This window comes from Nematolebias whitei, chromosome 5 (assembly GCF_014905685.2).
Source record: "Nematolebias whitei isolate Nwh7 chromosome 5, NemWhi1, whole genome shotgun sequence".
Taxonomy (NCBI): Eukaryota; Metazoa; Chordata; class Actinopteri; order Cyprinodontiformes; family Rivulidae; genus Nematolebias; species Nematolebias whitei.
The window spans coordinates 26343282-26367577 of record NC_056502.1 but is presented as its reverse complement, the minus strand read 5'-3'; the positions used below and the strand labels follow the sequence as shown (position 1 = coordinate 26367577).

Here is a 24296-nt window from a genome sequence, read left to right as displayed (position 1 = left end):
TGAAATATTCTGATATATTCAAACTGAATTTAAACCTTAATGAAAAAATATGGTTTCATAAGTATATAAGTGTGATTTTAAACACACTGTCAAAACATTCATTTATGTACCCTCATGTGCTTCAAAATAAATCAAGTAGAAATAAACAATACACTAAATATGTTATTATAACAACTGCAATGTAGTTATTATAGTGGTTAATTATTAATTACGTGTCAGTAATAATAATAGTTGTGTTTAAAAAAATGAAAGCAGTTTAGTCGCGTTCCATTTTTATTAATATTTTGCTTTAACTCCATCATTGTGCGAAAGTATGAAGTTTTAGCTCAAGGTTATACACCAAGTGATTTTTTGTCAATAATTTAATGATAGAACCTGAAATTCAATAAAATATAACTTTACGATCCAATCAGCACACTGAAGGTGAAAGAATCAACATTTCCACTGTCGACTCAACGAATCTAACAAAGCTTTCATTAAAATTCCTCTCTCTTTGTGCGCTCTTCTCCCTACAGACCTTCGGTAAACCTCCTCTCTGCTGGGCTTTTTCTTTCTTGCTTTCTCTCAGATAGCTGCAGTAAAAAGAAAAGCAGCTTCAGGAGCTCATTGTGCACCTGGCAAGCTCTAAAGTCCCCTGAGTCGAGGTTGTTCCTCTACAGACCCTTCATGTCTGACATGTCAAGGTGCAGGTCCTTGTTTCAAATCCAAATGATGAAGAGAAACCATTTTAAATCTCTAATTAACTCAGTGAAGACTCTCAGGTTTCTTAAGATTTCTACCGAGACTCAGACAAACGCTCATAGCTAGCTTTGTTCTCCAGTTCCTTTCAAACAGGAAGGAGTTTTATCTTTCCATTGTTAAAAGTTTAAGGTAAATAAGACACTTAATGGGAAAAATAAAACCTTAGCATTAAATTAAAAAAATAAAACGAAAAAGACAAATAGGCCTGTCACGGTAACACATTTTGCTGGGTGATTTTCTCAGAAATTATTGTGATAAACTATAATATTGTTTGAAATTTGACAATAATTACTAATTATTACAATAATGACTAATTATTGTCAAATTTAAGAAGAAATTCTTATTTGTTTTGCGTGTAGTACCTATTTTCGACCACCGGATGGCAGTATAAGACTGTTTGAACCGAAGGATGGATAGTGAGGAAGCAAGCAGCGTGTCCCTCTAAGAAAAATGGGAGGGAGGCCCCTTGACGTGACATGGGCTGTCTCTCTTCGGTTCTCAAAATGGCGAACGCACGGTGTGGTTTGAGCTCTTTGGCATAGCATTTTTCACACAAACTTTTTCATTAAAATTATCTGTAAACAAGTTCTCAGCTTCTTTTTGCAGAGAAAAACAACTTTTCCACGAAGGCACAGGTTTCAACCGTGGATTTTGGAGCTTGGACAAGACAGGAGTTTTTTTCTTGAGGTCGGCCTATTAGCTTAGCTTCTCAGCTAGCTTAGCTGCTTTTAACGATCCACACGCGTGACTTTGGACGGTTAAAATGGATTTTAAAGAGAAAAGAGAAAGGGAGGGGTCAGTGAAGGGCACCAGAGTTGAGCTTTTTGTCATCCAATGTCTTCAATAAAGAGAAAGACACAAAGAAATTATAAAGCCGATAAATGAAAATGAGGTTGATAATTTTCATTTAGCGTGTGATTAATTGATTTATTGTGACAGGCCTAAAGACAAACTGCCCAGACACTAAAAAAAAAAGAACAGGACTGAAACAATTTCACATCAGTCAACAAAAGGTAAAAATTACAGTCATTTGATGTTTTGTTTTTTTACCCTACTTTGATGTAATTCATCGTCAGATGATCAAAAACAGATACAGCATAAAAAATAAATCAGTTTGTTTAATCTTTCCTAATTTTGTCTTTAGACTTGCAGCGGGGTAGAAAACATTTATATCTTTTGATTTTACTCTTTAAACAGAAATATTTTAGATGGATTTGTTATATTACATATTGCTTTGAAACAAGTGTAGAGATTGCAGATGTCACATTTTGGTGACGGACACATCTGAGATGCCATCATCAGCATCCTAATCACCAAGAGAAAAGACTAGGAAGGACGAAAGAGGAGAGGAAGGAATGATTTAATGATTCCCTACAAGAATCTGCTGATTGCGGTCCATTTTCTCATTAAGATCTATTGTTGCGTGTTCTCTCCTCCATACAAAGACACTGCAGCACATGAGCGCAGATGCAGACGCAGCTCGGTGGCAGCGCCACGGGGGGTCGACCGCAGGAAGCTCCAAATTAGAAAGAATTAATTTGGTTGAAAAATGGAGCTTGATTGGTGGCAGAAATCAGGCTGCGACATGTGGGACAGACAGAGGAACATGTAAAGAAAGATGCTCTCATGTTTTTAACGTGGTTTTAAACTAAAGCCTGGGTTAAATGTTTTATTTTTACAATTCAAGTTTGGAATGTAGAGCAATAATCTATAAAACTGTAAGAGTGAATTGCCACACACACAAAGGACAGACACTAAGTCCAGACTGGCGTTTCTAAATGATCACATCTTTGTGTCGTAAAAACACAACATTCCTCAAACTGAGACAGACTCTCTGGATCATTAGGAGAAAATAGGCCATGTTTCAGTCTGCACCTTTTCGAGTCAAACCCTCCTTCTTTGAGCTTTTTATTCTATCGTTTTTAAGCTTCAAACATTCATTCGGTCACACATTAGTAAACTAGGATTTGTTGGATGAGATCAGTGTTGTTAAGATTACAAACAATGGGATAAGATCAAGTTTGGATCAATTTGAACAAAGGCTGAAAAGGAAAAAAAAGGTTTTGTTTGCTCAGCCAATGCTTTCTGAAAAACATGTGACTAAATGGCAGCTATGGCAACAAACAATCAAATTCTAAGGAACTCATTTAACAGTAATAAGAAGCTATCATTTTATCTGTAAGAAAATGAAAATAAAAGCCTTAAAAATCACTGTAATGCCACTTTGATGGTTGATATGTGCTGCTGATTATCCATGCTGCTGATTATTTCATGCTACTGTATTCAATCGGACTCATCTGCTCACACAGACTCATGTTCGTGCTGCTGTTGTTCGGTGTATTGTTTTGCACTATTGTTTAGCAGATTCTTAGTTTATATCTTGGATCCTTGAATACTGTTTCTTTTTACCATTTATATTTTTGCTATTTGTGGATGTAACTGGGAGCCTGTGTACACAATTCTGTTCCACTTCATGTACCACATGTGATGCGAATGACAGTAAAACCTACTTGAACTTGAACTAAAACTGCTAAATCATCAAAATTCAGAGTTCAGTTGTTTTCACAGTCAGGGTAATTATGAATCATGCAGATGAGTGTGATTGTGTTAGACTGTATATATAAGCTTCGACAATGGTGTTCATTGGTATTGTGGGGGTGGGGGGCTACTTTCATAATTTTGTTCATGTAAACAAACATGGCTGTTAAAATGCTGTTTAGTGAGTTAAACCTTGAAAGATGTTTTGGAACAGCCAATTTATTTGAGGTCCATTCAGATCCTTCCAAGTTGTATTTTCCAAGGTTTCTAATGAAGAGTGCACCTTTCGCCGTCTCTACATTCTGATAGGTCTGCAGGGTCACATAAAGACGTAGGAGTATTTTGTAGTTTCTTCCTTTGGTTCTGTTCAGTGAGGTCCACCGATCCACAGATCTGCAGTGAGAGCTTGTATCAACGTGCTGCAGGGTATCACCAGAGATATCGCAAGCATACCTCTGATTACGAGTAATCTAGAACAGGAGGTCTCTCACAAATCATTTATCACATCTTCTGTCCAACAGACTGAGTCCAGCGTCCACACAGGGGAGACTGATATGAGGGTAATGTTTCCAGTTTGACAGCTTCACGCTGATGCTGTGAAGATTGGACACCTTAACTCTAATTTAACAAGAGAACACTAGCAGGACTCCCATCAGGGAACTGTCGGACAAATCTATTCCCAAACCAGGAGTTCCCTCACACATCAGTCCTGAATACACAAGCCCATTGGGGATTTACATGATGGTGGTGGGGTCAAAGGTCAATATGACTGATAATGATGCTGTCCATGGTGTAAACCAACCAACATTCAGTCAGTTAAAGAACATGAACCTGCAGTTATCAGGCATGAAGAACTCACTGGTCGATAACTACCAGCTGAACTACAGCTGATGGTGGACTATGATGGAAGGACAGATGGGGACAATCAAGGGGACAAAGAGCTTGACATTTCTATACTCCTCAGATGTCAAGCTGGAGCATAGACAAGGTTTTAACGGAGGGGTCATCGGTGACCTTGAACCTTGAAATCCAACGGGGATCATCCTCGACCCAAGAGGTGTCCAGCAGTGCACTTTGACATTTCTATGTTAAAGGCCATCAGTGTAGAAGCCTGAATAAAAACTGTCCACTGACAGTCAGATGGGACAGACGGCGTTTTATAATAACATCTTTTTGGTGATTATAACTATTTGTTTTAAAAATAAAACTATATGTCTTTGGTTTTCTGTTCCTGTTAACAGGCCTTAAATCCACATATTCTTTTAAGATATCTTCATGAGTTCAGCTCAAATAAACACAGGAACCAGAAAAACTATGAATGTTTTGATAAATTTTATTTATTCATTTATTATTTTTATTAACTTTTATTTAATCAGGCAAATCCCATTGAGATCACAGATCTCTCTTGTAAGGGAGGCCTGAAGGCAGTCTAAGATGCTATTTTTTGGTCTGTGGGAGGAAACCGGAGTACCTGGAGAAAATCCACGCAAGCACGAGAAGAACATGCAAACTCCACACAGAAAGACCCCAGGTCCAACCGGGGATTGACCCCAGGACCTTCTTGCTGTGAGGCAACAGTGCTAACCACTGAGCCATTGTGCTGCCAAAGAAATGTCTAAATGTACCTGATCTGTCTCTAACGGTCATATTTATGCAACATTTATTTATCTGGTGTTTGTCTGAAGGACCAATCACGGTTCAGTCTATAATCATGAACCATCCAAATGGTCTAAAGTCAGCTCGTAGCTGACAGTTTGGAACCAGATGGTTCGGACACATTTGGACCATAAACATGTATCTTAAAGCCTGGCACGGAGACTGTCTTGTGTCTCATTCTCCCCACTCCCTCAAGATCTTCACTCTACAGGGTACAACAATAAATGTTTTTCCAGACATTATGCCATACAGGAGTAGGTTCAGTCAAGTTCACACAATGTTCACATTCTGTTCAAATACACAACATGGTGACAATTTATGTTTGGCATCTTTGGAAGGACTTCGGTTTAGGAGGTTTAGGTAAATGCCTTTATTTCTAAATTGAAGAGCCCACAATGAAAGATAGCAACAGAACTTCTGTAAAGAGAGTTATTCTGATAAAACTGAGTCGATCTCTGACAGCTTAAATCATAATCAGTCCTGCTCCTGTTGAAATAATCCAGGAGGAGACAGGTAAAGAAATAAGACAATTGTTTTCAGAAAACATGCATCCTGGCATTTGTATGGATGTTACTTTGTCACCTGGCACGGTCTTAAATGTTTTACAGCCTAGTCACACCTCCCACATGACAGGAGCGCCTCCCCCTCCTCTCTCGGCAGGAAATACGTGGAACATCCAAAAACTGCCAAGAATGACTCAATGACGACGAAACAAATCTGAAGTGTTCAGCAGTCCTCCAGAACCCTCCGTTTACCAAACCCATGAGATCTGAAAAGATCAAACCCATGAGAGGCATGAGAGCACCAGAGCTCACCTCCCTGTCAGAGTCCAGACTGAGACAGAGCTGTCCAGGTGGATGGAGGTCATAATGTTATGGCTGATAGTGGTCCAGTCACACCTGAACTCAAACATCTTATATAATCTTATGCTGCTTTACTGCTTAAAAGACAAACAACATGAGGAAACTCTGGGGAATAAAAAAAACAAAGATGTAAATCAAACAGAAAAAACAGAAATGGTATGTTTTTTATTCAAGTAGCCACTCAAGAAGGAACTCCTGACAGCACAATGCAATCAACTAAAATGTCAGAGAGAAGTGGCCCGTGAGAGGCGATCGGGACTTTAACTGCTCCAATCAGCAAATGATGCCGTGGGGCTGTCGACACCTGTCAGGAAACCAGGCTGCGCGCACGAGGAAGAGTAAAAAAGACCGAACATGAGCGCGGAGAGCGGCTGATCTTTAATGGGGGGGGGGGGGGGGGGGGGTGCGTTACATGGCCTTTTCAGCTTCAATCACAGCCACTCACATGATGACGTTATAGAAGTGCTGAGCTTCTTCAGACAGCAGGCTGTTATCTGGCCTTTACTTAAACGTGAAGGATAAATATACTTCTGAGCCCTCATCATCATCCTCATCCTCATCCTCACACATTTCTATCCAGCAGTAATCGTCGTGACAGGAAGAGTTAGAAACGTGAGGGAGAAAAGGCAACGGGAGAATCCTGTGTTTTAAAGAAAACAACAGAATTTAAAGGTAAAAAAAAAAAACTCAAAACAGGAACAAAAAATATAATTTTCTACAAAATTACTTATTTAGGTGTAGTCTGAATAGTTTTAAAAAACGTTGAAGGAGAGGCAAAAAGAAAAGCATCAAATGAAGACAGACCTGGGGACTGGGCTGGAAAAGAAAGAGGGAGAAAAGGAAAGGACGAGTTGCAGAAGACGACCTCTAGCTTTCTTTATGTAGGTTAATTGACAGAGGAGTTAAAGCAAAATGAGAAAAATAAAAACATCTATCATTCAACTCAGTGCGAGGACGTGAACAATGAAGAGTTGGTAACAAACGAAACGATGCTTTAATGTCCGTGCACACACAGACCACACCAACTGTGTCATCCTGCTCTATTTCTAATTATCAGTTAATTGTTATTCCCTCTCGTTAGGAGGGAGGGGTTTAATTGTAATGTAGCCAAGCAGAAAGTCTACCTATACATGCGGGGGACAATTAGCCACCTCCATTAACCCCCGGTTAATTACAGCCTCCACAGCACTTTTTTACACTTCTTTTACCCCTCTCATCTATTCCCAGGATTTCAGCCCCAGGTTTTTATTATTATTTTAATTTTTGCCCTTGTTCCACTTATCTATGATCTAAATCATCACCAGTTTCCTTTAATTCAAATTATACTGTGAGCTGTGCACATAAGTGTACATAAAATGTATTTTATTATTTCTTGATCACCATGATCTTATTATTTGCCTTCACTTTTAATTTCTGTTTAAATTTTAAAAACTATTCTGATCACATTTAAATGTAAAACGAGGAAGTGATCAACTAAAGTTCTGCTGGAAGTTGAGCACAACCACAGACTTCATGTAACTTTGACTGTCTGAGTCAGTGATGAGATAAAGGGATATTTCAGAGCTTTTAAAGTGGGGTAAGAATATCTCCCTTGTTGTAGAAAGACCACTAAAATAAAATACAGTTTCCTTCTGAGCTGAAGGCTGGTCAGAGCAGATCAAAACAACCGCCCTTTAAAAGCTCGTAGTGCTACTGTGAACCAGGAATTAATTTTGGTTCTGAAAACCCAGAAATGTCTAACGTTGACCCAACGGTGTCCAAAGGTTTTCATGTGTGGGACAAACCTATCCAGATGAAAGAACTCGTGGGCCACAAAAATGTGAATTGAACTCTCAACGCGAACAATATTTTGGAGAAAGGACAAAAGTTTATTAATTTTTGTGGAGAAAGAATTTTAAATTGTTGTAAATTCAAAACAATAAAAGCCTCATAAACACTAAGCTTATATTTTTAATAAAAATGATTTACTTTATTTAATTAGTTTGGTCTGTGTTTGTTGTTTTCTTCTTTTTAGTCTGTTCTCAGCAACAAAAGCGTAATTTGAGTAGGTGTCCTTTTTAAAGGGGGTCAATCGGCTTTTTGGACCATGGACGGCCCAAAAGGCTGATCCAAGTTCTGAAAAATCATCCAGCTGTCAGTCGCTACAAAAGATTTATTGAAGGTTTGATAAAGTTGATAGGGGCAGCACGGTGGCGCAACTGGTGGAGCTGCTGCCTCTCAGCGAGCAGGTCCTTGGTTCAAACCCCGGTCCAGGGGCCTTTCTGGGTGGAGTTTGCATGTTCTCTCCGTGCATGCGTGGGTTTTCTCCGGGTGCTCTGGTTTCCTCCCACAGACCAAAAACATGCATGTTAGGCTGATTGGTAACTCTAAATTGTCCCTAGGTGTGAGTGAGAGAGTGAATGGTTGTTTGTCTTGTTTGTGTCTGTGTGTCCCTGTGATGGACTTGCGACCCGTCCAGGGTGTACCCCGCCTCTCGCACAGTGATTGCTGGACATGGGCACCAGCGACCCCCGTGACCCAAAATGGAATAAGCGGGTAAAGGTAATGGATGGATGGATGGATAAAGTTGATCAACTTGTATGCAGATGATATGTTTTATTCAATTAAAAATGTCTAATTTCTCTCTTAATTATTTGATCAGCTGCAACATTTAGCCAAGTTTTACGAATCAATATCCAAAATTCTCCTTTCTGGTAGATTTCAGTAAAGTTATTTGGTGCTTTGTACCATGAAGTGAAAATAAAAAAGATTACAGCCAAAGGTTTGTATTTTGCTTCATGTTGCTCATTTTGAGAAGATTGTTTTTCATCCGTTTTGCTGTTAAACCTAAACGTTATATTAAAAAAAAGAATACCAATTAATTTACAGAAACTATGCATCGACCTCTTAAGCCTGCCGGCCAAAATGGTACCATTCTTAAACTGCAGTTGTGGGCCGCACAAAATCACTCAAAGGGCCGTAAAAGGCCCATGGGCCGCACTTAGGACACCCTTGAACTAGTGTGTAGTGAGGCCAGCTGACTGGACCTTTTCAACACCAGAAACAATTTATTATGTTTGTCGAAATCAGGTCTCTCTTGTAAATGAGTCCTCGAGACTCAATGGGATTTACCTGTCTAAATAAAGGTTGATTGATTGATTATGGGGAAAAAATGGCCATGTGAGTATTTTGACCAAATCCTCACATTAGTTAAAGGCTTAGGAGATTTTATTTAAAATCTGTTCAATGTCGCCAAACAGGAGGCCAAAAACTCCTGACTAAATGTACCCACATTAAATTAAATGCTGTTCTTGAACCCTTTAGATTAAATTCAAAAGCTTGGTCTCTCTGTAAAGGTACCAGTCTGAACTTTTGACATTTTGACACCCTGGTGTTTAAATCGGAAGCACCTGGTAAAACGTAGCAGCTGTTTAAAGCAGAAAGGGGTCACGATGGACCGGTGCCAGTTAACAGGTTGGAACTAAAATCTCCCATGTACAACCTAATAAAAACATGTCCCAAGCTGTGGTTGACATTAAGGGTCATACAACTGAGTCAGAACCCAACAATGAGACCAATGAGACCCGTTGGACCAGTTCACTGCCTCGCCCATGTCATCTACTCCTCACTAGGAGCAAAAACCTGATCCAGAACTTCATTCCTAACACATCCCTGTGTTAGAAGTGGTCCTAAAATGATGCAGGGGTAGGGGTCTTGACAGGGAGGTCCTGGTTATGCTTTTCAGGAATTCATTGATGTTGGAAAACAAGACATTACTGATAGATAACTTTAACCAGAAAACATGCTAGTTTCTCTGACACTGTGGGTCTAAAGACACGTTTTGATCAGTAGAAATAATTTTTCTGTAGCTGTTTTCTCCGTATCCTCCAGACTCATCTGCCAATCAGTTACTGGGAGATGAATTGTCTGAAATCACAACACACATGTAGATGTAGTTTGTTCAAGACGGAGGAATTGAAACGGCCAGACTCAAAAGGAGGAACAGGGTAAACAATGTTCATTGTTCCTTTAGAAGAGACAATCATGACTGATAGAATTAGGCTGCTCAAGAGGGCACAATGGGTTTAAATGGACTCATTAGAGGAGAATAAAATGAACTAATGATTGGAAGAGGTCTGCAGCTAAACTGCTCGGTAAGCAGAAAGAACGGCCATTTAGTTTATTAAATCTGAGCAGAATAGTTTATTACAGAGGACTATGGATGAAAAATAAAGGAAATAGTATTCAAAGCTCAAGTATTTAGTTTTGTTCATCACATGTGTATTGTTTATTGTAGATAGTTTTAGAAGAAACAAGCAATCTGAGTATTTCTGTTGGGATTGTGTTGTAGAGACATAAATTAATTAACACAAAGACAATCAGGAGATGTATTTCTCCTTTTAGGACCACAGAGTCAAAGACCCAACGTTAAGCTAAAGGCTGAGTTTAAACATGAAAACAGACTAAAGGTCTGGCGAGCAGTGGTAACGTGAACAGGTGAGTGTGTGTACACATCTCTGCGTACCTCCAGGTGCTCCAGGATGTAAGGTGGGTTGGTCATGCCCAGCCTCAGCATGGCACCTTCAGGAACTTCCTCCACCAATCTCCACAGCAACGTGGGCAGGTCCGTCCCCACGTCTCTACCATACGCCCCGGTGTCCTCGCTGGTCAACCAGATCTCACACACTCCCTCTGCAGCCACATGAACAAAGAAATCTCACGTCAGAACAATGTTAGCTGTTGTTTAGGTGGTTTTCTTCTCAAAGCTGCAGGGATAACGCAACAGTTTAGTTTTAAACATTCATGTTTTTAATCTATTTCTAAGCCATAACTCCCATGGGGGTGTTCTCCACTGTGACTGTAGCTACCGAGGAACTTGAGAGAATCTCGTGTTTTCATTTCATTCATTAAGATGACACAACATCACCTGTAGTAGGTAATAAATGTTTAAGCTCTGAGCTAAAGCCTGGGGGAAATTTGAATCTGAGTAATCAGGTTGGGTTTTCAATTATATTTTGTAAAAAGTAATCAAATGTAAAGCTGCAATTACTATAAAGAAATGTTGGCACTTAAAAAATATATTCACAAACATTGTCAGTGTTCACAGAGAAACTCTAAACCAGTGGTGTCCAATCGTGGTGGGCCACTTTCCTGCAGCTTTCAGGTCTTTTTCACACCTGATAGTCCGGTAGACTCGGTTCGATTGGGGACCAAAATTCAAAACATTATGTTTAATAAAGTTAAATCTGGTCCTCTGGACATTCAAAAAAACAAAACAAAACAAAACAACAAAAAATGTAGAAACGTTTCGTCTTTCATCCGAAAGACTTCCTCAGTCTGAGGTGCTGTTTTCAGCTCAGTCTCTTAAATAGCACCTTCTCAGAGTGGATCAACCAGTTTGCTGCTGACAACCAAAACCAGCTGCTCACATGCTCAAGAAGGACCATCAGCCTAACAATGGATTATTAGCACACTGATGGCTGTTTACTACTCACAGAGGGCTGAGTGATACTAGCAATCACAGCATTGTAAGAGGGGGACAGTTGAACCCAGAGGCCTCCACCCCTGTTTAATGATGGACGATTTCTTTTCACAAAGATGGCCTCCTTTACTCCTCTCTCAAACCATCGTTCCTCTCTATCCAGGATGTGCACATCTTCATCCCTGAAAGAGTGACCACTGGCCTGGAGATGAGTGTAGACCGCAGAGTCCTGGCCTGATGATGTTGATCTACTGTGCTGGGCCATCCTTTTGGCCAGTGACTGTTTAACATTTTTGTTGTTGTTTTGGTTTGTTATGTTTTTTGAATGTCCAGAGGACCAGATTTAACTTTTTTAGATTTTTCTACCTGGATTATTGAGCACGAATCAGGAAAACATTAGGTCGTTTTCACACCTGATAGTCCGGTAGACTCAGTTCGGTTGGGGACCAATATTCATGACCTTTTGTTTACATTTGAGCTGGTGCGTTTGCATTCACACTGCACTGTGCAGTCGAGCCAACCTGTTCCCCCACTCACCTGTGGTGGCGCTGCACCAAGAACTACTGAAAGAAACAACACAAAAACCTCTGAAGACACTTCTTCTTCTTCTGGAAATAAAAACAAAAATGGAGTGGCGTCAAATTTTAGCGGTTTTAGGAGTTCTATTTTGTCATTTTTCAACAATGGACTCAGCATGAGTGGAAGATGAGGCAGAAGACCATGAAGAATATTGTTTTTCACACAAGGCGGCTGAGACGGATCCGTATAAGGTAAGAGAAATGCGCGTTTGTTTTGGTTGTTTTTACCCAGAATGCCCTGCACTGTAATCCACTTCCCGCTTTTGGAGCTGTCTCCGGTCCGCTTGCATTCATAATGCATTCAAACCGCGCTAGAGCACTTCAACCGAACTGAAACCGCATCAGAGTTCGATTGCACATTCACACCTAAATAATCCACAGAACATCCTGAATGAAGAATCCAGTGACTTGTAGCGAATTTGACCAACGTTATGAAGTGGTTTTTTTTTTTCAAAGTCCTCCAGTTGTTTGGTAGAGTCAGAGGAAATGAAACCATCAGTTTGTGTGAAAAAAAAAAAACGCAATCCTGTCACCTATATGAAGCTACATAAAGTTAGGTCGCAGCAGCTAAAAGTTCAGCAAACATCTGTTTAAATAAATAAATTAATAAAACTTGTCTGCCTTGAAATATTGGGTCCAGAATTAGTCCTAATTTTTATAACGAGATCCGTGGTGATTCTTAGATCCTTTCCTCTGGTGTAATCATGTTTGTCAATGCAGGGGTCACTTTTGCACAGCGTGGGACTCTTATTGTTCTGATTAATATTTGTACTGTGGTCCTGTTCCTTCAAACTATTTACATGGGGTATTTATTTCATCCTGTGAGCGGTGGTAATGTGAAACCTTCAATAAAGTCATTGGTGTTAACCATGACGTACTGTAAACTATACAGAACTGTATATGACGGTATGGCTGTGGACAAATGATCAATATATATTTTGTTTGTTCTGTTTTATCAGACGTGGCCAGGGCAAAAAATAAAATTAAATGTTGCCACAAGAAGTAGTTCCTCCTCATAAACACGATGAATGACTTAATTACTTGGCTTGTTGTATATTGTTTTGTTCTCTGAGTTTTGGGGTATTTAGACTATTTTAAATGGAACATAAAATGTACTGTAGTGATTTATTCTAGGGGTGCACCGATAAATCGTCCAGCCGATAAATCATCTGGCCGATTTATCCTTAATTTTGGGAGATCGGCCGATACTTGTATGAGAAACCGATTTTACCAATATTTTGTAATTTTGACAACAACTGTCTAAACTTCATTTATATTTCAGAGCGCTACCTCATGACCAGTTAAAATAAGTTTGTATTGTTTCTAGGATATTGTTCAAGAGTATGTTTTTCAATATAATAATACTGGAAAATTGACGGTGCACTGCAACCTTATACAAAACGATATTGGCCAAAATCGGAATCAGCAGGTCAGGCTTTTTAGAGATCGTTGATCGGCCAAAAAACTGCAATCGGTGCACCCCTAATTTATTATTTTTTATTTTTTATTGTCTCTATTCGCCAGTGGATCTACCACATCCACCTGCCAGCACTGATCAGAACTCCAGGGAGCACCAACAGAGTCTAACTGGTGTAAAAATAAGCCCGATGTGTCTGTGTTTGACCTTACTCCACACTGATGACCGAATCTGAGTGTGTTTGTTATTCATTTAACACCATGCAGGCCGAACCCCATGAGCTAATGGGTCAGATATTGCCCGTGGGCCACCACTTGATGCTCACTGGCTTAAACACTTTAGGTTTCTGTAGAAGCCTTTTTTCATGACTGTCAGTGACAAGTTTTAAAAATATCCAGTTTGCAAGCAGTCATTTCAGGAACGGGAAGGTCATCGGCACCAACTTCACAGTTAATTAGTGCAACACTTCCTGCTGCAGTCGAACGATCTGTCATTGGGCGGCAGATCTGAAACGCTCTACTGTCTGCTCAAGCTATGTGGCAAGACATATTAAAACACGCACGTGCACAAAAATAGATATGCACTCAAAGAGGCAAAAAGTCAAAGAGCACATGCATCAAGAAAATACACAACCACCATTATCATTAACTGTGCACAAACAGACAGAAAGACACATGTGGCCATTTAGATAGGAGAGATGATGATTGGCTAATTGGACTGTGTGTGTGTGTGTGTGTGTGTGTGTGTGTGTGTGTGTGTGTGTGTGTGTGTGTGTGTGTGTGTGTGTGTGTGCGTGCGTGCATGTGTGTGTGTGTGTGTGTGTGTGTGTGTGTCTAACAGAGATACAAACCATGTGTTTAAAGCCTAACAACAAATGATGACTCTGTGAGGGTCAGGAGTTGAATAAAAAGGTTTATGGTGATCATCATGGTGGAGATGAAGATGCATTAAAAAGGCTGGAGTAACCCATGTCAAAAACAGCATCAAACCAACCACAATCACACATGCTCTGATAAGATCGAGCACACAAACATGAAAACACACATATACGTGGTACAAAAATACTTTTCTTGGCGCAGCACTCATCGTTTCATTTTATCTTTAAATAATTATTTGTAATTTGTGTCAAGCTCTCTTTGAGTTTCATCTCTTATTGCAGATGTAAGAACAATCCATTGTTCTACTGAGGGCCACCCAAAAGCTTTAGGTCAAGCTCCACGCAGGGACATTTTATTACCCTCTACAATTACTCATTATTAATGCAAATCTCTGTTAAAACATAATTAAAGTGCTGCTTTGCCAGAGCACATTCTGTTACCCGTGGTTGATCATATTTGTAGTATTTTAAGTCTGAGAGAGAGAGCAGAGAAAAAAATCTCCTGACAGCTGATGTCAGTTTGTGTGGGAGGAATTACGCCAGCTGAACTGACATGTCAAGACTTTTGACTGCATCATCTGCATCCTGGGAGTATTTTCCTACATTTAGCACATCAGCTAAATGCCATTTTTAAGAAGCAGGTCTGTCCCTGCAGAGTCTTGGCACTGCTGTTTCTTAATGCAAGGCCAGACATATTAATATGGTCTGAGAGCTGAATTAGTTCCTCCGTTAAAAAAGAAACAACATTCCTGAGATTCCAGCAACACAAAGCTGCTGAGGTAGCAAGCTCGTGTATTGTCTGCTATCACAGATCTCTTTGTGACTTTGCTGTTAATTGTGTTTAGAGGAGAACGATGCTTTGGAAAAGTCTCATGTTTACTCAAGGCCACAGGCAGATGTAAATCTCCAGATAAACTCAATAGCCTGCCCAGTAACTTGGCCTCTGGCTGGAATATCAGTTCATTTCTACGAGGTGTACCAATGATGTTGTTGTTGGCCACACATGCTTTTCCATGAGGAAAAACCTGCTTGTTCTTTCTTTATCTGGTGTGATGCACACCGTGCAGCTGCATCCTATGGGCGCATCGCACAGAAAGCCTGCAGTGGTACGGAGCAAACATTAAGAAAGAAAAAAAACTGGCAAGTATTTTACATGTTTTATAGGATTTAAATTGAAAGATAATCGTAAAAAGATTAAACAAGCATTAAAATGTAAATGCACCCAAGTTAGCCAAAGGCTAATTTTAATCAGAAGTCCTGGTGCCTGAAATATTAGTATATAATAGCATATTTCGAGATTAAATTGAGGTCTCGTCCACACACAAAAAAAGTAGTTTATCAAAAACCTTTTTTTTTGTGCAATTTCTAAAAATATCCTTGTAAACATAAGACCGTTTTTTTAAAGTATCTAGATCCACACAAAACACCATAAATGACCTAAAACGCTTTGTCACGTTATTTAAATGAAACGCTGCCACATAAACACACAAACACAGTAAACATAACGTGTAACATGCACATTAACCTTTTGCATGCTGGGTGTGAAATGTCAACACAACAAGAAGAGGTCACCTGAGTCATGGGTCAGATTAGAGGCGGTCATCTTTTTTTAAAAGGTTGCATTTTGGCCATGTGAACAAAATCACAAAGATGGTTTTTCAAGATGTTTTTCTCTCTGGAACGCGTTTTCAGAAAATATCATTTGAGGGTTCCTGTTTTCTTGTGAATGGAAGGCTGAAATAAAACTAATGCAAGCCGGTTCAGTGCCTTCGATGTAGGCAGACTGTGAAACCTTTGATGTACTCTTCTGGTTCTGACCTGGCTCATGATCCTGTAGTGAACCTGATCTGAACCTCAAATCTTGATCAGATGAACTGAGACTGTTATTTCATTGATCTGCATCCAGGAATACAGTTTGAGCCATCTGGTGACTTTCTTTCTTGAAGATTCAAGTGAAAAGAACACTCTCTTTTTATAATCATTACTATTTTACAAATGTTTGATAATCAAATTGTGTCAGTTCACTCAATGACTCACAGGTTGAAGAGAACTACTCATTTTTATTTTACATAAACAGTAAGTAATGATTTTTATTCCTCATTCAAAGAAGAAATCAGGTTAATATGCATTTCTTGATTTTCTGTCTTCAATGAGCAAGCTTTTGTAAGTATGTGAAAGGTCGAACCATGGTCAACTAAAATGTTTACTGAGAAGAAAATGTCATGTTTAACTATTTGAGAAGATAATCAGAGTAGAGACTCCACGAAGTCTGCTGTTTCTCCAAAAATCTTTTCTGTCTGTTAAGCAATCTCATTCTCTGCCCTTGGCTTATCATAACATTTTACGTCACAAAACACACCTCTTTCTGGTCCATCCACGAATCAGAAAGCTCTAAAATTGACCCGGAAGTCAACTCATTTAAAATGTGGCAACTTCCCGGTTCTGTTAGAGTCTGGGAGTGATAGAGAGCAAGAGTCTCAGAGTGATGGAGGTTCTGAAGAAGTTCTAGAGTCTGAGAGTTCTGAAGGCTGAAGGAGAAAACTCTGATGTCCGATGGAGAAAGTCTGATGTCTGAAGCCCAGAGTGCTTCCGTTGGAATACAGGACGCAGTGACGATGTTGGGATTATAATTTCTGTTTGAACACCACGCACGACTCTCGAAGGATTTCAGCTGCTCAACGGAGACGCTGAAAGAGTCTGAAGGATTCTATACCGAGCTGATTTCATCGTCAACCAGGTAACGATCTACTTCAACCGAGCGTACCGTCGCAAGCTGAGATCTGATGGAGCGTGCACGTTCTGGTCATAACAGATTAATTCCCTCACATATCTCTCTGTAAGATAAATCTCCATTTCATCTTAAACTCTGCTTTCTCCTAAAATCAGTACAGATATTTTAGAAATATCTGAAGCAAAGTCCTCAATCACCGCCGCGTGATTGAAGTTCATTATTTGTGAAACTCGTCTGTTATTATTTTCATATTTTGCCAAATTAATGTAAATGTTTGATGTTAAACTTTGATTCTGAAAATAAATGACCGCATTCATTTGATGGGTCAAAGATAATAACGTCTCTCGTTCGCATTTCTGTTAAAATTCAATGCACGACATTACACAGTCAGAAAGATGAGGAACTTGTGAAAAGTATGAATATATTTCCCTATATTGTCATACTACAGTTGGTGGCGTACGTACGTACGTTACTACTACAATCCCAACACTAAACAAAGTCCGTTAAACAAGAGTTTTAATGTAAAATGACGTATATGAAAATTGTCATTGTCCTGGTCAATCAAAATGCATCATGTTTTGTATCTGTTGATGCCACGAACTCTTCATCAGTGTCCTTTTTAAAAGGATCTTTATGATCCCAGAGCAGTCAAACACACTTCTAAAAGATACCAAGCCTAATAAAAACTCTTGAACAGAGCATCGTGAAAGCAGCACAACACTGTGTAGAAGTACGAACTAAAAATAAAAACAATATAAACGTAACGCATGAGAAGTGAAGGAACTAACATATAGGATTTAAGCTTTAATGGTTGGGACAGTGTAAAGACAAAGAGACTGACGGGGAAAGTGAGGAAACATTTGAATTATGACAAACTTCCCTTTGTCTTTGTCCAAGAACAACACATCAGTATGCCCAGCCGTAGCACAAATCAAACAATCATCACTTCAATTCTCTGCCAAATGCTCATTTGTTCCGAGTGCGTCTTTATGGATAGGGTTAGTCTGCCTGCAGCAAAGAGAATATTTCTGTCCCGTGAAGATATTTGGACCAATTTTCACAACTTTGAAGGGACTTTTAGAGATCTAGTACTTGTTTTTTTTATGTCAGAATAAAGTCTGCATAGAGTTAGAATACATCTGAAGAAGAAAAATGGAAGCCTATAGTTGATATCCTTGTTGGCTAAAGGAAGCAAAGCACTAGTGTACCAGGGTGGATGTCATGTTCAGTATAAATTCAGAAGCTTAAAGCTATCTTTCAGCTTCTGGAAGCTTGGAGCCAGGGCTGTGGGTCAACCAAGAACTGCTGAAGTGAAAATAACCAGTCTGCCATGAAAAAGACAGAATGAAGCAAAGATTATGGCAAAGCTCAACATCCAGCACATCCCAGACAGACTTTGTGAGAAGCTGACAAACTGAAGAATGGCCCTGAGGCCAGCAGAGTGTCATTTCCAAAGCAGCATCCAGAGAAACAACATTCATCCAGAACACCAAGCCTCTGCTGCTGGAAGCAGGGTTGAGTGTGGAGTTCGCCATTCCAACAAAACATGAAACTGGAGTTATTACAATTTACGCTGACGTCCCTCATCGCTGACTTTGTAGTTTTGGAGATGAGCGTTTTTCTGGACTGGGAATGTAAGTAAACCTTAATGCTTCTGGTGCAAGATATTCAAGTGAGAAGGAGTTGCATTTTGTAGAAGAACAGAGGGAGGTTTAATTTTTCTTGTCCGAGGCAGTGCAGAGTGACGGACCCTGGACAGTGGAGGGAGCACTGAAACTGACTGAATAACTGTCCTGATGCATGCTCAATTATCCAGGTAGGTAAATCTAACAATACTGAGTCAGGTCCTCTGGACAATCTTCTGACTGAGTAACGTTATACTTTTTCAGCACTCTTTTAACTGACAGCTCCACATTTTAGATCAACAAGAAATACAATAAAATTCTGCATGGCGGTATCTATCCAAATCGTGTTTGTCTTATATGTATTAATGTTATTTATGAATATGAATGAATGTTGTACATGAATCATGTGAATGGATATAGAATCCTGTTACGGCTCTGTTATCTGCATGGGTTTAACATAATTTTTTATCCTAATCTTTTTGACACATTTTGATTGCAGCCCAGCCTGTGGCAGCCAAACTGTGTTATAGATAAACATAAATATAATCCCATTAAGGTGTATACAACCCCACTTCCACTGATACTAGTTAATATCCAACAAACCATGTTACAGTACATACAACAGTTATCAACAGATTATACTTCCTTTGTTTACATTTGGTTTATTTTTTATGTATATATCAACAATGACACTTATCTCCATTGCAACAGCTAAAAATAAAACACTTTTCTGTAGCTCCTTTGAGCTGATTGGGCTCTGCTGGTAAATGGTTATATTAAAGTCATATGATGTTCAGGCTTTGGCCATTCTAAGAAAAGCAAACTCAATCAAGCTGTGTGAGTTTGTTGCTTTTATGACCTTAGAGTCAGTGCAGTTTTATGTAAAATATACATCAGTTCTTCTTCTTACAGATCTGAAAGACCTGCAGACCCTGCTGATGATGGACCATGTCAGAGCATGATGCTTCCATCACTGTGCATTGTTTAGGAGGTGGTACTGATGGGATAATGATCTGTGCCACATACATGCCTTGATGGGTAAAATGCAAGTTTGGGTCTCGTTTGAACAGAAAATGAGAAGGGCGTCCTTCATTTCACCTGGTGGAGATAAAATGGCTCCCTAAACACTCCAGGATCTGTCACTCTGTGCCGCCTCAGATAAGAAAAAAATAAAAAAACTCCCTCTGCATCTACACAGTAACCCCTACCCACTTGAATATCTTGCACCAAACACAATAAGGTTTCCTTACATTCCCTGTTTAATTCCAGTCCAGAAAAACACTCATCTCCAAAACAACAAACATTCACTATTCAAATCCCATAGCCAATGGGGGACATTGCACTGCTTGTTTAAATGAAAGTGAATTACATCTACTTTCTTAATAAACATGACTTTACACAATTACACAGTAGAGCCTGACCGATATAACAGCAGGGACAACATTTTTAGGCCGACATAGATGTTTGGGGGCCTGTCGGTACAGGTGACAATGGTCCCGTTATGCGCTGATATAAACACTTCTAATTTTCACTGCAAAAATGCTGACAACCAGCTGTAATTGTACAACATATCCAGTAGAGGGCGCATGACAACTCCTTTCAAGTCATTGCCGTTCATTTTAAGTTTCACTTTTAACTTCAACACGAAGCAGGGAGCAATACTGTGTGGGCATTTTGTTCAACAGACCATGGTAAGTTTGTTTTAATTGATTTGTAAAATAAAATAAAAAATAATAATAAATAATAATAATCCGTCCATAATAATAAATTAAACAATAATAAATTCTCTTCCATCCTCCACCTTGCTTGTCATTAGCTACTTGCCTCTCAAGTTAGCGGCTAGTGTTCCATTACACTGCCTTCACGACATTAGCCCTGGTGTCAGTAGTTATAACAACCAGTCCTGTCGGATTGAGCTTCCAGTTAGTGCAGATATCCAGTGTTAGTATCGTTGTCTTTGTCATCCTCAATGAAATGCATTGTTTGTCTGAAATCTTAACTTCTCTACAAAGACAAATAAACACCACTGCTGTCAATACTAATTAGGCCTTCACCATATGTGACTGAGTGTTTAAACAAAGAACAGTAAAGGGCGCTTGTTTAATTTATATTTTTGTAACACACTTGATAATGTTAAGGTGAATAGTGGAGGTTAGAAAATGTGAAAGCACAACTGTTTTTATGACCAGTGCATCACTTGTGCTACTACTGTGAGTATGTTATCCTCACAACATGTGACTATGTGAAGCTAGACAGCCAGCAAACAAAATAAAAGAAGTCCTCAGACAAGGCTTGCCTTCTTGATTTTACTGAAGACCTTTTATTTATCCAACATTTTTCAGTCAGGTCATCTGGACAGTTTCTTTTTTTGTGCTGAAAAGTTTCGCCTTCGATCCGGAAGGCTTCATCAGTCAAGGAAACACACAACAAAACTGATTCTTCCCCCAACAGCTTACTCCAAAGTGGAACAAACCAGTTCTGCTTGTGATAAGATGGTCTCTTTGGTACGCCCCCTCCTCCATTGCCGGCCCTCTTCCTTGTTGACAGTTGTGTCAAACTGGTTGAAAACAACAAAGTCTATGCTCAATAATCCAGGTATACAATCCAACATTTTTCAGTCAAGTCATCTGACCTCAGGTCAGGTCAGATGACCTGACTGAAAAATGTTGGATTGTATACCTGGATTATTGAGCATGGACTTTGTTACCTTTTATTTATGAATTTGTAAAATGACAAAAAGGCTCCCAAGGCATAAGCGTGTAGGGCACATTAGTGTGTATATGAGCAGTTTTCTCCCTTATTTTCCGTAGTACTTGTTTTACCAGAGAAAATATGTTAAAATATTGTTCTCTGGTGAGAACACTGACTACCTCACGTGCTTCACGTACAATATGACAAAGATCCGACATTTCACTCTGATTGGAAGGTTTCAAGATTTCAAGGTTCTTTATTTGTCATTCGCACCTCATGTGGTACATGTGGTGGAACTAAATTGTGTACACAGGGTCCCAGTTACATCCAACAATAAAATGTAAAAGAAAAACAGTAATAAGATCTAAGATATGAACTAAGAAAAACATTAACTAAATATACACTAAGCACTAGTAGCAAAAAAAACAATACGCTGAACAGCAGCACGAACATGAGTCTGAGTGAGCAGATGAGCACGAACGAACACAGCAACATGAAACAGATCAGCAGCAACGTGAAGCAGATCAGCAGCAACATGATGTGATTTTTCATAGTGATAATCCTGGTTAGAGATTCATGAGTCTAACAACCTCAGGGTAGAAGCTGTTCCTCAGTCTAGTGGTTCTACACTTAATGCTCCTTAACCTCCTTCCTGAGGGGAGCAGGGCAAAAAGTGTGTGTGCTGGGTGAGTGGGGTCCTTCATGATGCAGGTGGCTCTCTTCCTGCATCACAAGGTGTAGATGTCTGTGATGGTGGGGAGGCTGACACCAACAGACTTCTGCGCAGCCTACATGCCACACATTAATGCTGGAGCAGAGGATGCACTCCACTGCACACCTGTAGAAGGAGGTGAGGACTGAGCTTCCCAGACCAGCTCATCTCAGCTTATTTTTTTAAAAAATTGCATAAATTTACTTAAATTAATTATTAACTATGAACTTATTTATCACCTCATTTATGTAACTTACTCACGTGATGAACGTATTACTGTCTTTGAACAAAAGGCAGCACAGTGGGACTAATTAAAGGTGGATCTGATTAGCTTAGCTTCATGGTTGCCAACAACTGTGCTAAATAAACAAGCCCTGCTCCACTCGCTGTTTTCTTAGAATCTTGGGGTTGAACAAAGCTCAAACATTTTCAGCCATTATATCAAATATCGGCGGTCACTTTTCCCTCCCAATATCGTACGGGCGATAACTAAAATTTCCATATCTGTCAAGCTCTAGTACACAGTCATCAAAATGTAGACATAAACACAATCTGCTACTGCTTGGAGTTTTCTCTTCATTTGTTTAACAAAAAAAAAAGCATAAAAAAATAAATTTAAATGGTCTTAAAAAGGAGCCAACATTAAAACTATGGTAAACAATACAAATGCATGTAAAAAAATTTGAATATCATGAAAATGTTCAATAGTGTCAGTCACTTCAGAAAGTGAAACTCGTATCTTACATGGATTCATTACACAAGAGTGAATTATTTCAAGCCTTTATTTCTTATTTTGATGATAATGGCTTACAGATAATTAAAAAAATCTACATTTAGTGTCTCAGGAAATTAGAATATTATGAACAGGTTCAACCTTGTAAACTCCTGGTGTCACACCCTAATAAGATCATTAACTGCTGGACATGAGCTACAAATCAGAACCAGAATCAACTTTATTGTTATTGTACAGTTAAGTACGGCAAAATTTTGTTCTGCACATCCGTCTGAAAGATAGACGGAAGTGTACCGGGGCTGTAAATGTCTCATTCCTCAAGTCCAGTCACTCCTGAACCAGAGACAACTAGAAGTGCCTAACCCGTCAGAATCAGTTTATTATCGCCATGTCAATGAACGAGGTTCATAATAAACTAACCTGCTGAGGAGACAAAGAACTGAAATGGACAAAATAGAATTGTTCACGATATTCTAACTCTTTCAGATGTTCCTGTTCTTTTCAAGAAAAGACCTGCTTCCACATGAACAGCACACACGAAGCTCAATTATACCCCAGCAACGTGTCTGTACAGCTGCCGAGACTGCAAGGCCTGTCTGACCTTCAATCACATTAGGCCCCCCCCCCACCCTACACACACACACACACATCACATGCTCCCCCTGGGCCGTCTTCTCCTACAATAAACTTCATAAGTGCTGTCCAGGCCAAAGAGAGGAAGCGGATGTTGTTGGATTTCCAGACGTGTCATCTTCATGAATCACAGAGTCTTCAATAAACCGTCAGCTCAGCCTCTTCTTTAGTGGGACCAACCCACTCACGAATATTTATTTGCAATGTTTTGGAGTTTAATTTGCGCAGCTTCCTTCTTCTTTTTGAGCCTCTGCCCTGATGGATGCAGCCATGGCAGGTTGCAGAGGTGATAAGCTTATTGGTTGGTTGGTTTTGTTAGGTTTGGTTTATATATTTCACATTACAGCCAAGTTGTTTTATCACGTTCGTATTTCAAATTACATTTTTTCTCCTAATAACTGAAAATAAAATGTCTCCCTATAAATTCTCAAACTTTGATGTAGTTGTGTGACCCTGCACTGTAAGAACACACTAACGCAGCCCCATCACACTGACTCACAACACTTTGTGAAGAAACATGACAAACAAGAGTTTAATTGGTATAATTAAGCAGCTTAATTTAGAGCGATGACTGTGACTGTTGATGTGCTGTGTGGGAGTCTTGGCAGGTAGCACAATCACCGTGGATTAACCCGACACACGTGTTTACATGCAATCATCCTCTCTCTCGCAACTTGCCTTCATACGTGCATATGTTTGCACGTACATGTACGACTTCATCAGCAGCAAAGTACAATCCTTCAAACAACAAAATATCGGCTTTAACCTACTTTTGCACACAGTTTGGAACTACACACATGACCTTTTGTGTCCTGCTGTGCATGAGTTACAATGTAGAAATGTAACGAGGCCTGTGTGTGTGTATGTGTGTGTGTGTGTGTGTGGGGGGGGGGGGGCGTGATGTAAAAAGCATGGTTTAGCATATATAGGTCAGCCATCAATATAGATTTATCAAAGGTAAGTGAGAAGGAGGAGGCTGGAAGCTGCATACAGCCCAGCATGTATGTATGTGCGTGTGTGTGTGTGTGTGTGTGTGTGTG

The 24296-nt window shown here is 39.5% G+C and overlaps 1 protein-coding gene across 1 annotated transcript in view; it reads right to left on the bottom strand.

Annotated features, from left to right (window-relative positions):
* Positions 1–24296, bottom strand: part of cdkal1 (CDK5 regulatory subunit associated protein 1-like 1) — a 295222-nt gene that overhangs the window by 107802 nt on the left and 163124 nt on the right. Inside the window, exon 9 of the mRNA XM_037676399.1 lies at positions 10303–10469. Coding sequence (XP_037532327.1) covers positions 10303–10469 — 167 coding nt within the window. The remainder of the gene's footprint in view (positions 1–10302; positions 10470–24296) is intronic.